The sequence below is a fragment of the Oxyura jamaicensis genome, chromosome 1 (genome assembly GCF_011077185.1).
Source record: "Oxyura jamaicensis isolate SHBP4307 breed ruddy duck chromosome 1, BPBGC_Ojam_1.0, whole genome shotgun sequence".
Lineage (NCBI taxonomy): Eukaryota > Metazoa > Chordata > Aves > Anseriformes > Anatidae > Oxyura > Oxyura jamaicensis.
Window position 1 is genome coordinate 38671128 of NC_048893.1, and position 15846 is coordinate 38686973.

The window sequence follows — 15846 nt, forward strand, 5'->3', positions numbered from 1 at the left end:
ATAAGCCAACACAGTGGCAGCACCTAAATACCTTCTGTATTAATTTTAGTATTTCTTGATTTCTTGTGTTAAAATATGTAGTCAATTTTCTATAATAGACTCCAGTATATGCAGTTTCTTTTGCATTTGCTCTTTGAAAGAGACATGAAACTGGAAAAATAAACTCTTGAGACTCATTAATGATTGAAATATTCCAACATGGGCTTACTGATTTACTTTCAAGTTAGAAATATGAATTCCATTGGTGTGAAATAGAAATTCAGTACCTAACTCACACGGATAATTCTGTAAATGATAACCAAACTCACATTTTACTAATGATAATTCATTTTGGGGGAATCAAAACTCAGTAGTATTGAAAGGCTCATGAAAGTGATAACTTGTCTTCTTCACTAGATATGTATATCTGAACATACTCTTAATGGTTCTTTGTAACTTTCAGAATTGTCTGGTTTCCTTGGTCTTGGTGTGGCAGTTCTAAAGGAACCACAGAAGCAATTGCTTAGACTCATTATAAGCCAAGGCTGACTGGTCTTGGATAAATTTGAGAAGAGTTACTTTTCCCCAGTGCAAGCTTTTTAGGTCATCAGAACTTGACTGACAAATAAATAAATAAATATAAGAAGATAGAAAGGAGCATTCTTAAAAGAATTATGGAGCTTGCATTTTTGGAGGTCCCAGCTAAGTCTTGGTGACACGTAGGAATTGCTTACAATACATGGTCATAACCATAATAATGCTGATTTTGTGGGACAGCTGGGGATGGAGATGTTACCACACAGTGATTTGGTGGTGGGAGGAAACAATAAGATCTTGGACCATGTCAGGATCTGCACCATAGCAGTAATCCGCTGTGGTTAGTTGCGGTTCATGGCATAGGTGAGCCATTGCACCTCCATAGAAGACAATATTGCTGATGTGTGCTAAACACAATTAGAAGTTTCATATTTCTAGTAATTTTATAATGGATTACATTTCTCTTGCCTACCCTTTCAGTTTTTCTTTGGAGAGTTTGCTCCTTAGGAAGTGTCTGAATTTGTCTGCATCAAATGCAAAATAGCATTCAGCACTAGTCAAGTCAGCCCTATGTGGCTCTATTAGCATGGGTCCATGCTAAACATTTTCCAGGAAGACACACAATCTTAACCTGTGTCAGCTCAGCATAAGCAGAATTTATGTGACTACTTGCATCTGAACCTGTAGATGTGCTCTCAGAGCTGTTGACCACAATAGCCACAGAACATGAATAAAGCCTCAACCTTAGGCTTTACTTTTTTTTTTTTTTTTTTTTTTTTTTTTTTTTTTAGTAGTAACTACTTTATTTTAGTAGTAACCTTATATTACTACTTAGAAAAAGAATAGAAAAAAAGCAGCAGGCATTAATTGCCCAAATTTCTTCAGCCAGGAAGAGGAGGAGTGCACTTCTTTCCTGTTTGCTTTGATTTAGCTACATATTCTTTATATTCTTTTCCTCAAGAAACATCATGGTTGTTGGGACTCCTTAGAGGCAACAGCAATTTTTATCCCTTCACAGTCACCAATATAGAGTTTCCTTCTTTGCCTCCCTTCTGAAGTACTGATGACCAATCAAAATTTTGAAATGTTAAAAAACAATGCTGGTTTTATTTTCCATGGGTTCAAATATGGCCAAAAGGATCAGCTGAAGCTTCTTTAAAAAATACACTAAATAGGGCCTGGCAATAGAAAGTTTTAGTGGAAAGAATATATATATATATGTATTTCTGGAGGGAAAATAGATGGGGGGTAAAAGAACTTGAGTGGTGTGGTCTGGTCTTTGGTGTAAGACCTTGGTGAAAGTCTTAAAATAGTAATGAAATCTTTTCTTTCTGTGCTGCATAAGATTTGATATCAAATTTTACAGTAGAAATTTCATTCTGTCCAACCGTATTACTGCCCAGACACTGACAGCAGCTTTCTGTACTTCTAGATTCTCTAAAGAGATTTTGCATACGAAGTTCCAGGGGTGATTCAAGCCAGCTATTAGTAACTAGAGAAGGGTATTTTGCTACAGTTTTTACCAGCAAAAAGAAGGTGCATTTTCCTTCAAATCAGAAGCATATTCCTCTGAGAAAGGTCTAGCTTTACTTGTAGGAATACCCTGCAGCTGGCAAATGCTTCGGCTTCTATGATTGTATAGGAAACATAAGCAAGGCAGGAAATTGAAAGCCCAGCTGAGATCTTTTTAGAAGAAAACAGTACAAATGCATATCCTATACTAAGTCTGAATTTGGCTTCAAGAAGCTGTTTATTTTAACTGTACCCTGCATTTATAGTACTTGAGTAGCTCATCAGCTCACAACCATCCTGTAGCATAGCTGGTTTTGTATTACTATAGATAAGAAGGGTAAATGAAGTAAATGAACAGATCTCTGAATTTTCTTTGCTTCTGAAAACATAATTTTTAAGTAGAATTTTCTCCTTACTTGTATGTTCCTGTATGAGTATGAAGCACTTAACAACACAAGCAAGGAGGAATTTCTGGCTGATCAGCTCCCTCTTTCAAACCTCTGTACTAAGGACAGGAAGAGGAGTTTTGGCGCAGAGCCCAGCAGCAGGCTGATAGGATCCTGAGCTAATTTGTAGAGCTTATGTTACCTGTCCTGCAGGTTATGTGGTATATTACATGTTGATGAGCTGGACAGCCATGATGTATATCCTTTTGACAAAATGATGATTATGAGAGGAATGGCAAGCATGTGTTGCCTATTAGAAAATCCATCAGGAAGCCTGGGAAGATTTTGGTAGAAGTAAAGAGATGTAAATGTAGTTTTCCAAAAAAGTGATGACTGTGCACTTTAATTTTGGAGTCTCCTAAAAGTAGTGATGTTCCTCCTTAGTTTCCAGTGTCAAGAAGCTGCTTATTTAACACAGTGCTATTACTGATTTCTTTTTTAGAATCCCACTTAATGTGAGAGACATTGTCTACTGTACAGGAGTTTCACTGATGGATGAAGATGTATGGGAGTTCATTTGGATGAAATTTCATTCTACCATAGCAGTGTCTGAGAAAAAAATATTATTAGAAGCCTTAACTTGCAGTGATGACCGAAATTTGCTCAATAGGTACAAAATATTATATATCTGTATCTGACTGTTACTGATAATCATTTCAATATTTATGGATCATCATTGAGCTTTGGTCTAAATGAAAAAAACTTTGCTTTTAAAGAACAGGCATCTATCTATATAAACTGTTCCATGTTTTTGCATTATTACACATGAAAATTAAAACATGTTATGTCATTTCACTTCCAAATTGTTCTAAATTCATAAGAGGTGTTTGAAATCTTATAATAATTGTTATGTTTTTTCGCATACCCTTTATATAAATATATTGACCAGTCTGATCTTATTGATTTCATAAAAATTTACATGGAAGATCCTACTCAGCTTTTACTGAAATCCTTTTCCATCCCTCCAGCTATGCTATCTTCTAAAGTGCCAGCATTCAGTACCAAAACTAAAGTTTATTCTGATTCATAAATATGTCTAATCTTTGGAATTATAGAAATAAACCAAGAAACCTGGAGACTTAAACAAACTGTTTGACAGTTTGTTTGTTTGGTTGGTTGGTTGTTTTTTGTTTGTTTGTTTATTCTGAGTGTTTTTAGACATGCTGTTGTCAGAATATGTGTTGGCAGATCTAAATAGGATTTTTTTTTCCTTGTTATTCCTATCAGGCTTTTGAATTTGTCTCTCAACTCAGAAGTTGTCCTGGATCAGGATGCAATTGATGTGATAATCCACGTAGCTCGAAATCCACATGGAAGGGATCTTGCTTGGAAATTTTTCAGAGAAAAATGGAAAATATTAAATGCCAGGTAAAGATAAAAAAAATAAATTTATGTTTGTTTTCTTGTTTTGATTTAATTCATATAAGTATTGTATATGTATTTACTCATGTAAGTTACTGAATCTAGCCCACTCTCTTTTTATTTGTAAATAGAAATATGTCTCTAAATATGAAATGCATACATAGGAGTCACAAATACATGTATTCAAATATTATCACACATTCATGGAAACATTTCTCTTTTAGAGATCATCTGTATATATAAACCTGTTACTGTATTGTATCTATGCTTATGATAATGAATTCCAGATGCATGTCAAGTGCTTCAGTTCTACCTTTACGTAGATAAAAAAAGCAGTAGTTCCCAAAGGAATTTTGCTGATTTTAAGTGTGGTAGAAAAAAAAGTATAATATACATATGTATATATATATATATATATATATATATATTCAAGCACATTTATTCAACTGTGGAAAAAACAAACAAACAAAAAACCAAAACTCTTTTTGAAATTTTTCTGCTTTCAAAAGGATTTCTGATGCTAATATCATGTCATCCCCTTTTCTCCTGGACTTTTATACAGAAAGTAGATGGCAGCCAAGTGCTGCCCAGTGCAGTTTGTTACACACAGGATAGGAGCTAATTTTATGTGTTCCTCCAGGAGTTTGTAAAGGGATTTATGCCTAAACAATTTAGGCATAAATTCATATTGTCAAAATTCATATTCATATTCATATTCATATATGTCAAAATTCATATTGCTGCAAACACATATGCAGACGTTGCATATGCAGAAGTGTCCTGCCTCACCAAGTATGTTCGTCTGCCAACCTAGATAACACCTGTGATTTTAAGCAGTCATGGTTAACCAGTGTAGGCAAATGGACAATGTTTAGAAAATTATATCAGATGCATTTTTTTTTTTTTTTTGCATGTACATGTTTTGATTTTAGATAGCTTAACTGCAATTTAAAGTAGAATTTTATTTCTCATTTGGTATGCATTGCTGTGTTATCTGACTTCACAGCAATCAGCAAGGCCTCATTGAAAAACCTGTCATTGTATTATTATTATTATTATTTTTCTTAAATGAGAAAATAGCAGTCTAGAGTCTACCTCTTTGCCCAACATGGACTTTGTATTACGTTCATTCAGTTTGATCTCCAAACACTAGTCAGAGTCATCAAAAGGATTGTAGTAGTTGACATACACTCTGTGCATTTCCCTGAAAGGGACATCCAGTTGAGTTTCTGTCAATTGACAAAGGATTCAATGCAGTGGAACGAAATACTTGATACAAGCATTTGTGATGCCTATTGAAAATAATTTCACTTTGTAATTACAGATTAAAACCTTTTAAGAGAGAATTGCAGAGGGTAGAATTGGTCTAACACCTTGTCCCTTAAAATATTCAGTGAAATACATGATTAAATGCAGAATTAGGCTTCTAATTTAAGCTTGACACACTGGTACATTATTAAAATGCAAGCTTTACTGCTGAATTATAGTTCAAGTATACTCTGTCCCAAGACATTTTTCTGCCATTATAATTCATCATTTAACTTTATTTAAAACTGTAATACTTTGTAATAAACATTAATTTAATAAGATGATATCTCTATGGTATTTTCCATTGAATTTATTACAAAAGATGTTGTCGTATCAGATAGTAATATGAAATAGCTGAGGGCAATTGAATTATGCTATAACACTATTTCCTCTAGCTTTAAAACACTGCATATCAAACAGAATGACAACAAAATATTATTATCCCTTTATATTTTTACATTATACTTGGATATGCATTGCCCAGAAGATATCAATAGTGTTAGAAATCTTTAAAAGCACTTATATTCCATTTGCAAAGGCTACATAGAAACTAAGGTGCCTTATATGTCTTTTGTAAGAAGTCAGTGGGGGTAAGACTGCCAGGTTTTATAAAAGTGTGAAAAAGATAATCGAAAGTTCTATGCTCGAACTGTTAGCTGAGTGTGCAGTACTTGGGCCTCTAAATTATTTTGATAATGTGTGCATGTGTGTGAAAATTTACTCTAACAGTGCCTATAAGAATTGTTCCATTCTCAAGTGCTGAATCATTTGTCATTCGGGGGAATTTGTCAATACGTGGAAAGTCATTTGCATCTGTCCAAAGTAAATGGAATATGCTGCCTTCCAAGTTCAGTTCACATAAGTACAAAACTTGTACAAGTGTAAGGCACTGGAGGATCACTTCCCCCACAGGCACAGGACAGCCCATGACTCTACAATGTTTTCAGGAAGCGTTTAAGGTTCTGCTTCTAAAGAGCCTTTGTCTTTTCTATGAAGACTGATATTTGCAAGACAAAACACTTTCTCACATATTTATATTAATTTTTATGTTTCACACTTGCAAAATACTATTTTAGGAGGTATCTTTGCTGGAAGTTTTGACATCAGAGGCTGTTTCAAAATTACTATTAATGGCTGACTTTTTACCAAATATGCATAATGGTCAGTAATCAGTGTAGGTCTTCACGAAGGCATAGTTTTCAATGGAAGGAATTTTTCTACTTGTTCACACTGTGGCTACAATGCAGCCTGCAAGAAAAATAAAAAGCTTGCAATGGTTTTCATGAGGTTGGTTCTGTAAAGTGGATTGGTAACCTTGTCAAAAGACCCCATCAAGAGCAGCTTCCAATTTTCCAAGCAGTCAATTATGAGGCTAAGCTGAGAATGTAATAATAAAGGGCTTTGTTAGAAAGCCTAAATGTGCTTAAAGGACCATGAAATCCATGCTTCCCATAGGAGGCGTTTGCCTCTGGATGACTCTATATGTCATTGTGACTGAAGTTTTTGGAAAAAGACATGTACTTGCTGAAATATCCATGAATAATTCATGGGTATTAGTGGTCAGGGAGTAGGATTTTTGGTCCCTATAGCAATATTTTCCTTCATACAAGCTCAAGGTAGCAAGCAACACAGCACACACCTTCCTTAAAACAGAAAGTTCTCAAAAAACATAATTTCTCTTTTCTTTCCACCTCTCTATTCCTCTCTCTGTGCCTGTCCCTCTCCTTTTCTCTTTCTCTCTTCCTTTTGGATGACTGTCTGGCTTACAGTAGTTAGGTATTTAAGGGTAATTAACTTAGGGCTAATAGAAGCAGAACAGAAAGCTGTGTCTGTACTAGTTCATTTCACTTTGAATTTTGAATTCCTCCTCTCTATCAGTTTGTAAAAGCAGGGTATGAAGTGAATTGTTCCCCCGGATAAACTTAATTGTAGGGAAGTCTATTAACATTTCTTATGCATGTCTGCCAAGAGAGATGAATTCTTTAAAACAGTCCAGTTCAGATTAGCTAGGTATTGCTTTGGTTGTATGTGCAGGTAAGGATAACTATTTGTAAAGTGCCTCTTGCTATGCTGATGTCTAACTTGAACACCTGCTTTCAGTTTCCAGTGGAATTGCATTCTTCATATTAGAAACATTGAAAAAAAAAAAAAAAAAAAAAAAACCATTACAAGCTATTCCAACATGTGATGCAAAACTTCAGGTGTAGTCTGGTTAATCTTGTAAGCGATGTAGCTGCTTTGTCTGGGGGGTTGGGGGTGTCAAAAAAAACTTGTGGACAAGAAGGTGGAAGAGTAGTGTTTGAATGGCCAGTTTCAAACTACCCACAGAAAGTCGTTGCTGATTGCCATTGAATATCCTACCCAGTAACAACAAATTGGCTTTTAAATATTCTTTGCTCAAACTTTTGAATTTTCATTGACAGATTGGTTCTTTGAGCATGGTATGTCATGGCCCTGGGAATTATTTTAGCACTATTATTTTATATCAACATTATTTTAATTATCAGGTACCGGAACTGTACAAGTACTGGATTTGACTCAGTTCACTTATCCAGAGGCTATTTGTAATGTAGATAATGTGGATGAAAGGAAAATGCAGGGAAAGCTGCAGCACTTCCAAAAATCTGTAATAGTACAGCTCTTCAGAATAGTTCTCCTTAGTTGTTGTTCCTCTCCTTCTATAGTGCCTGTATTTTGAGCTTCTTGGTGTCATGACATGGAAAGCTGTTTTGTTAAACATGAGATGTTCTTCCAGTTTGGTCCTATGCTCCTTTGGAAATCTTAGCTGTGACTGCGATTATCCTATTCTGTTTAGTAGTGTCTGACTAAACGTTAACTACAAAGATCTCAGCTTAGAACGAGGTCTCAGTCCAGGTTTCTGGCATGAAACACTGGAATGCCAATGTCTGATTCCAGTGCTATACTCTTGGACCTCAAGAATTGTCCCACATCTTCCCTTGCTTACAGAAGACTACTCTCTCATTTTTAGTTGGCCTGGTTCTTGCACTAACTCTCTGAATCTTCTTTTTGTCCTTACAGGTATGGAGAAGCATTATTTATGAATTCGAAGCTTATCAGTGGGGTCACAGAATTCCTTAATACCGAAGAAGAACTAAGAGAGGTAATTTTAAGTGACTTCCAGTATGTGAGGCTGTTTTCGTTGTAAGGATGGAGCAGGGCAGGAGCAATTAGGTGTCAGCAGCTGCTAAGTTCAGAGAAGCTGAAAAAATGTATTTGCTGAATGAAAGTAGGTCTGGAGGGTCAAGGAGTGACTTTGGGTTCCTTTACTCAGTCAGGGGCAGCACTGAAGGGCTGGGACAGCAGTGTTTGTGTAAGAACCCTGGCTGCTCAGCTGGAGTCAGGCGGCATGAAGATGAGGAACAGACTGCAAAGGCACCCCAATGTGTAGGGGAGGTGCCAGGAAGTGGGTAGTATAAGTAGCTCTTGGTACTCTAAAATTTTGCATTTCTTCCATTCATCTGGCAGGATCTTGCTACAGTAATTCTTTCTTTTTCTTCCACTAAGATGTGGCAGGCCCTTAGCTGAACATTTAACTTGAAATGGGGTTTTACATCTTTAAAATATAGTATACTTTACCTAGGAGATTAGGATCTCACTTTTAAGTGTTCTGATGTTGAAAGAAAAACTGGAAATAATTCTGGACGAAAGGCTTGGCTGGATAAGTAGGACTTTTTTTTTTTTTTTTTTTCTTTACTTTTGGTTGAGAAGCTAAACAAGAGATCTTTCTGTCCAGGTTAGCTGATGCTGCATGCAGAGAGCAGCCCTAAGAAAAACCTCAGTGGTGAAAGTAGGAGAAGCTACAAGAGCCTTCTCTGTTTTTCTATTGCCTACTGTATTTCAATGTGAGAAAAGCTGTAAACTCTGATGTTCTGACCAAATGGCATCACAATAATTTGTTCTAAATGCTAATTACTCCTTGTTTAGATTGCCAAGATATCTCATTTTAAATTAACACCTGCCCTGACTAAGGTATTTGTGCAGTTGCCTTATATTCTGTTTATGCACTGCTCAGTGTTACCCCAAATGGATCAAATGATTCATACACAACGTAATCACCATTAATTGAACTCTGATTCTACTGCAATATTTGTGCCCAACCATTTGTCTGCACTCAAGTCAAGTGGCCTCTGGTACTTTGGGAAGAGCCACAGCTGTCTCCTCAAGGCTACCCAGGTGGGAAGGATGGTACTGGCTAAAACTTGAGTATCTGACCTGCAAAAGGAAACCTTCTGTACTCTCAGTTTCTGCCTCCATGATAGCACTGGGAGGCTGCCTGTTTATACTTCCCAGAAAAGAAACTGGACATGGAAAAAAATTGTTATAAAAACTACAGAGATCAGGCAAGGTCTGATTTTGATAGTTCCTAGGTCCCTCCCATCCTTTTAGCTGGGATGGGAATGAGATAGCTGCAGGATCAGCTTTTTCAGTTTTGAGCCCATACACAAAGGAAAGCAGTTGGAAGTTAGATTTAAACACACAAGGTGATTCTGGTATCACCAGGAAACAAAAATTTACTAATCATGAATAACTGCAGCTAAAACTACCTAATTTTATACAAGTCAATATAACCAGCAACCTACTGTGCAGATCAGCCTTGCAGCTCTCACTTAAAAAGAACAGTCATTCAAAGCACACCAGTGCCATCAGCTATAATAATCCAGGGGCTACTGCTATAATTTGAGTATACATGAGAAGAGGCCTTTTCAGTTTGCTGAAAAAAAAGATCAAAGTTTTCTCATAAGGGAAAGAATCTGTTACAGGCATTCAAAGATCAAAAAAAGATTCAAAGATGAGTGCCCACTTGCTTTGTTGCCATCCTCTTTCCACTGTCACCATCCCTTCCTTTTCTAAACAACCAGCTTGTGTTGTATCATAAAAAGGGTTCTGCAAATCAAAAGTAAATAAATTTGGTGTGAAGTTTGATTGAACCAAAGGGCATCAGGGCTGCATTCCACTAACATATACACATAAACCTGAATTAGAAGCACTTAGAGTGCTCCCAGTTTAGTTTCTTAGGTAGGAAAAAAAGTTCAGAGCAGCCCAGCTGTCTGCGCAGTGCAGCAGCTGGGCTACGAGAGAGGTGGAGGAAATGATATTAATGTGATCCAGCACTGACATGTCAATATCTTCCAGTGCAATTTGAAGCAATTTGAAGCATCACATATAATTGACAGTCTGCTGCTGTCTTTTTACATTTCCTTTTAAATCCTTCTACATGATAGTACATTTACTGCAGTGGTGATTGTGGAGGTTTGTCCTAAATGCCTGATTTGTTTACATGAACTGAACTATTTACTTTATTTAATTCTTGCAAATTTAACCTGTTAAATTGTATTTCCAGCTAAAGAACTTTATAAAGAGTTACGAAGAGGGTTCTGCTGCCTCTTTCTCTCGTGCTGTGGAAACAGTGGAAGCCAACGTACGGTGGCAAAGGCTTTATAAGGAAGAACTATTCCAGTGGCTAAGAAAATCCTTGACACACTAATCTGTCTTTCCAACTGAACTTTTAACCTGAAGCACTGCAAAAGGAAAATAAATTTTAGAAGTGTTCAACATTAAAATCATGAAGACAATATCAGATTCCAGGGAGAAGTTTTCTTTTTCCTTCTTCTTAATTGTGTTTTGTTTGTTGGTTGGTTGGTTTTTGTTTTGTTTTGTTTTTTACACTGGGTTCTTGTGAAATTGTCAAGAAGATTTTCAGAAGAGAAGGTCATGAATGCTTGTGAAATCCAGTCCTCAGTGTACACAACCAAACATGATATTAAGTGGTGCATGTAAATGGTGAAGAAAAACTAACAAACAAAAAAAAAAAACTTCAAAGACTATTTTGTGCATGCTTGTATTGTCCCTGCCTGTATTCTAGCATGCTTATGTATAACAGCCACATTTTGTATGTGAATTCCAGTTACATCAACAATGGGCATTATACAAAGCACAAAGACTATCTATGACAATCAGTGTTGCAACGAACAAAAGGAAGGGAAGGAAAAGGAAATGCAGAAGGCTTTCAACTTTGGGCAGTATGAGATATAAAATTGTCTTTCCCATTAGCTGCCAATTAGTCCACAACTGAGATTGTCTTTTAATGATTACAAGGATGCCAGCTCATTTTTTGAGTTGCCAGTTGTCATGTATGTAGCTGCAGTCTCCATATTCCTATATTTAAATTAACATTATGTGGGGGGAGAGATTGAAAATGAGAATAAGAAAGGACATCATTGATGCACTATAATTACATAAATTTATTCACTGCTGATCAGTGAAACTGTGTAGTTTTAGCTGTGAACATATACAGTGTTTATGAGGAGAACTTTGCATTGATTTTATGGAATCCATGAACCACCTCTTCTGAGCAATTTTACAAGGCAATGGTATTCATCATCGGTCACCCAACCTGTGCAGTAATGACCTATGCAGCTGATAATGCACAAATATTATAAACAAACAAAGGATTCAAGTGGAAATTAGCAAAAGGGAAGCATGTCTTGCATTCAAAGACAAAATTAATCAAGAGCTGTCTTGAATCTGGTATACCAGCTGCAGTAGTGTTTTATTATAATAGACAAATCAGATTCTCCATGTGGGCAATATTTTGCAAATATGGGATATACGTTTTACACCAACTTAGAAAAGTGAAATATGGAGAAAGATGTGTGTGTGTGAATTTATTTGTACTGGCTAACACTGTGAACATTGTTTTTCTCTTTCCTTGTATTTCATATAGACTGCTCTAGATGAGTGATGCTTTTCTTAATCATATGCTTGTTTCTTTTTTTTTTTCTTCAGTCATTAATCTGTGAGATCAGTTATGCAGTGAAATTGTTAGTTGTACAAAGACCACCTGCACCATTGGTGCTATGCAAAAAGGATAAAACTGATGCATCTTAGGTCAAGTACTCTCCAATGTCTGCACCATGAAGGGAGGAAAAAAAAAAAAAAAAAAAAAGGCAACAAAGCTATAGAGAGTTTACAGGAGGCAGGTTGCAGCAGCTTCAGAGTGTGATTGTAGATGTACAACAGTGTTTCTTTATCCCAGCCCTTCACAACCATCTGACCACATCATTGCTTGGGAACATGTGGCCAGCCTAATTAGAGAAAAGGCATTGTATCTGGTTGTTTCCTACACAGGGCAGGGAAATTACCAAAATGCTTTGCAGTAGCAGGTGCTTATCCCCAGTAGTTGTTTTTGAATTGTAATGTTAGTACAAAAAGAACCCAAACCCAGCATCTTCAGGCATTATCAGAGTTGTGTGGAGACAGTATTGCTTTCTGCGCTGTCATTCCCTTGGCACTCTGATCCTCAAGAACTGGTAGAAACATCCCATAATTAAGCTGCCCTACCGTTATCATGGGCTAAAGCACCCATCTTGAGCCTCTTATTTTGTGTCCTTTACTGCAGAGAGGATGCTGTTTGTGGATGAAATGCATATGTGGTCATTTGCTTCACCATGTTAGCTTGACCACATTTAACTAAAAGAAGAGGGAATCCTGTGCTCTTGCACAGTTAACTCTTTGCCTTATAGTAAGCCCTAAAGCTCTGTGATGTGTTGCAGTGCCAGTGAACCTAATGCCCAGAGATGTTATGATGTCCATGTTGAATGAAATCCTCCTTTTCCTATGTGTTTTACTTACCTCACAGGGGTGTTGTGAGGCTTGACTAATGTTAGCAAAGTGCTTGAATATCCTCTGATGAAAGGTATTTAAGACTGCAAAGTATTATTTTATGTGGTTGACCAAACTCAACCTCAATGCCAATATATAGTGTAACATTTTTAAATTCTACGGAATGAAATCATATGCATATTTGTTATACTAAAAAAGCAAGCCAAATGGAGCCTCTTTAATATAGCCTTTACCCTGTAATGAAGCCCAAAATGATAATATCCAAAGAGTGCAATGAAAGCCAAGCCCTCAAACATAAATTGCTTTGGGGATTTCAGAGAAAAGAAGTGTGCATAATGGTCTGTCTATTTCATATTCTATTCAAGATTGTCTTTGATTACTTTTGTTTTTCATCACCACAGATTAAACCACATACCTCCAGGCTGCACATAGAAGTTTCTGGTCTTTCCACTGATAAAGGGTAGACTAAGAATATGTTCCAAAGTCAGAAATTTAATTCAGCCCGTGTATTCTGCACAGTGCACAGAATTTTCCACTGTTGCTCATTAAAATTGAAGTTTCTTGCACATTTAACTGATGTTCGATGTAAATTAATAATTTAGTGGCCTTGAGCAACTGGTCTACCACAAATATCAAGCCCTACATGTATCTACATACTTACTAATGTATTGCTTATAATTGTTGTATTTTAGTAACGTTGGTAGTACTGCTATAATTAAGGTTGAATTAGCCTTTCCATTATAATTCCTTATTATTTTTTATATTTTGTATTTTGCTGTATCATACTGAATTGGGATTAAATTTAAATGAACAAAATCCAACAAAACTACAGCTGTTTTCTAAAATACTCTATCCCCTTGCATTTAATTATATGTCTTCAGAAACTTTTTTATAAGAACTTCCACACAGCTATGTGTGAAAGAATAGTTGATACCTCATGGAAAACTCTAATACAGTCTGCTTAGAAAAATCTATTAATCTTATTGATTTTTCTTTCTCCTTTACTGGTCCTTTTCTTCCTTTGTTCCTATCTAAAGATTGGCCGCCTTTTTTATAATTTGGATTGTGATTAGGAAGCCAAATACCCCAAACTTCTCAGGATTTTCAAATCCAGTATTTAAATTTGTTCTTTTTATTTAGTGAGAGGAGATGCTGCAAAATATGGAGACTGTGTGGATGTGGCCCTCACCCAAGCCTGGGAGTCATTTTATAGAGATTTCATGGGCCCTGTGTCTGATTAGCCTTTGTATGACTCAGGATCCTTTGCAGTTATTAATTTTTATGGCTTACTAAATCATATAGGGAGACATATGAATAGGCACACTTTTATGCTGGCATAACAATAGGGCAACCTATTGTATTTTTATAACATTGCTCACTACAAAAATTCTCAGCCTATTACTTTGTAGAAGTGCTTGGTAGAATTATTCTTATATCCATCGCTGACAGCTATTAAAATGATAGTAGCTACTAATTGAGACTAGAACAGAACAATATGGAAGCTTGCTTCTGAAATTAAATGTCACTTCTGCTATTATGGAGAGTACTTGAACATTAATTTTGACTAATTTAGATGAAAAAACTTCAGATGTCATTAAGTACATACATATTTGTGACCTTTGATGATCTTTTCAGTGAATATAGCAAGAATTCCAATACTATGATGGACACTGCACATGAATTTTGTGTAGCTTTTGGGCTGTTTTAGATATTTCACTGAGCTTTAGTATGTCAAAGAAACTATCTGCACTGATGCAGAAAGGAGCTTTCACAGCAAGGATCCTGAACCATACAACTAAAACCTTAATAGTAAAGAATAAAAGAAAGAAAATATTGTATGTATATATGTGTGTGTTTGTATGTGAAAAATCCTGTGTAGAGAGCATTTTCCCATAACATGTCAGTAAGTCTGATTATGTGCATAGAATACAGTGAAGCAAATATTTGCAGACGAGGGTGCCTTTGTTTAAGTATCTGTGAGGTTTTGGTTTTCCACATGATCATAGCCAATACTGCAGTCAGTGAAAATAGACTTTGAGTCAAATGAGGAGCTTTCTCTTTGATGAAAAGCAATGTGGCTTTGAAAATAGTTTATGTATGTAATCAATTTACCTGCACTTCTGTGGGGAGTATGCAGAATATCAGGCTGCCTGTCCTAAAGCAGGGTTTATAGCCACAGTGTCAGTATGAGCGCAAAGGAATAAAATGACTGTCCTGCTGCTGTGCAGCCTAAATACAGGCTGAATACGAGCTGAATACAGGCTGTTCCCCAGACTTAGATGGAGTAGTCCAAAATCTGCTGGCTGTGTCATCCACTGCTACCACCAACCCACCTGGGTCAGGAAGGCAGCTGGGAACCTCTGAAGTGCAGAGAGGCCCCATTCAAGTTTCTCTTGATGAGTAATGAGGGGCAGAAGGTCTCTTTGCTGCCTAAGGGTTGTGGATGATTTTGAGAGATTAGTATCATTGCCTTGAGCAATCCTGGCAGCAGGTCCAGCTTGCGAGCCTGCATTGCACAGAAAAATCTAAATCCCTGCACTGTGGTCATCCCAACAGGAAAATGTTGACTAAAATCTTTGTAAAGGTCTTGAATACTGTCAGTTGTTCAGAAGTCATTTCAAACAGTCAAAAGATGTGTTCAGTTTTTAAGTTTGCATAAGAACATTGACAATCTTTATGATACTTTTGCTAATGTTGAGAATGTGCCATGAGTTTCACAGACCTTTTTCTAACAAAGGATTTGGAAGGATGTCACTACAAATCACTGTGGTGATAATAGCAGTAATAACTTTACTGTACTACTACCATCAAAAAAAATTGATGCCTGTGCAAACCTGCATGGCACTAGTGTCTGTGCATTTCCCTTTTTGCATACAAATTTGGAAAAAAAAAAAAATAGGCACTTTATTTATGACATGACTGTAAAACCTTCTGCCAAGCTTCAAACCAATACTGAAATCCAGTAAAACTACTCTGACTTGAGCAAACAGTCCATGCTGACAGGGGGAATTTAGTTTTTGGTGAGAAGGAAGGGAAGGAAGGGACTGCTATGGGTAAG

At 36.4% G+C, this 15846-nt stretch overlaps 1 protein-coding gene across 2 annotated transcripts in view; it reads left to right on the forward strand.

Annotated features, from left to right (window-relative positions):
* Positions 1-15595, forward strand: part of TRHDE (thyrotropin releasing hormone degrading enzyme) — a 213483-nt gene extending 197888 nt beyond the window's left edge. For both annotated transcript variants that reach the window (XM_035336824.1, XM_035336815.1), the window contains 4 exons: positions 2917-3084; positions 3702-3842; positions 8184-8265; positions 10507-15595. In XM_035336824.1, coding sequence (XP_035192715.1) covers positions 2917-3084; positions 3702-3842; positions 8184-8265; positions 10507-10650 — 535 coding nt within the window. In that variant the 3' untranslated portion in view covers positions 10651-15595. The remainder of the gene's footprint in view (positions 1-2916; positions 3085-3701; positions 3843-8183; positions 8266-10506) is intronic.
* The last annotated feature ends 251 nt before the right edge of the window (positions 15596-15846 follow it).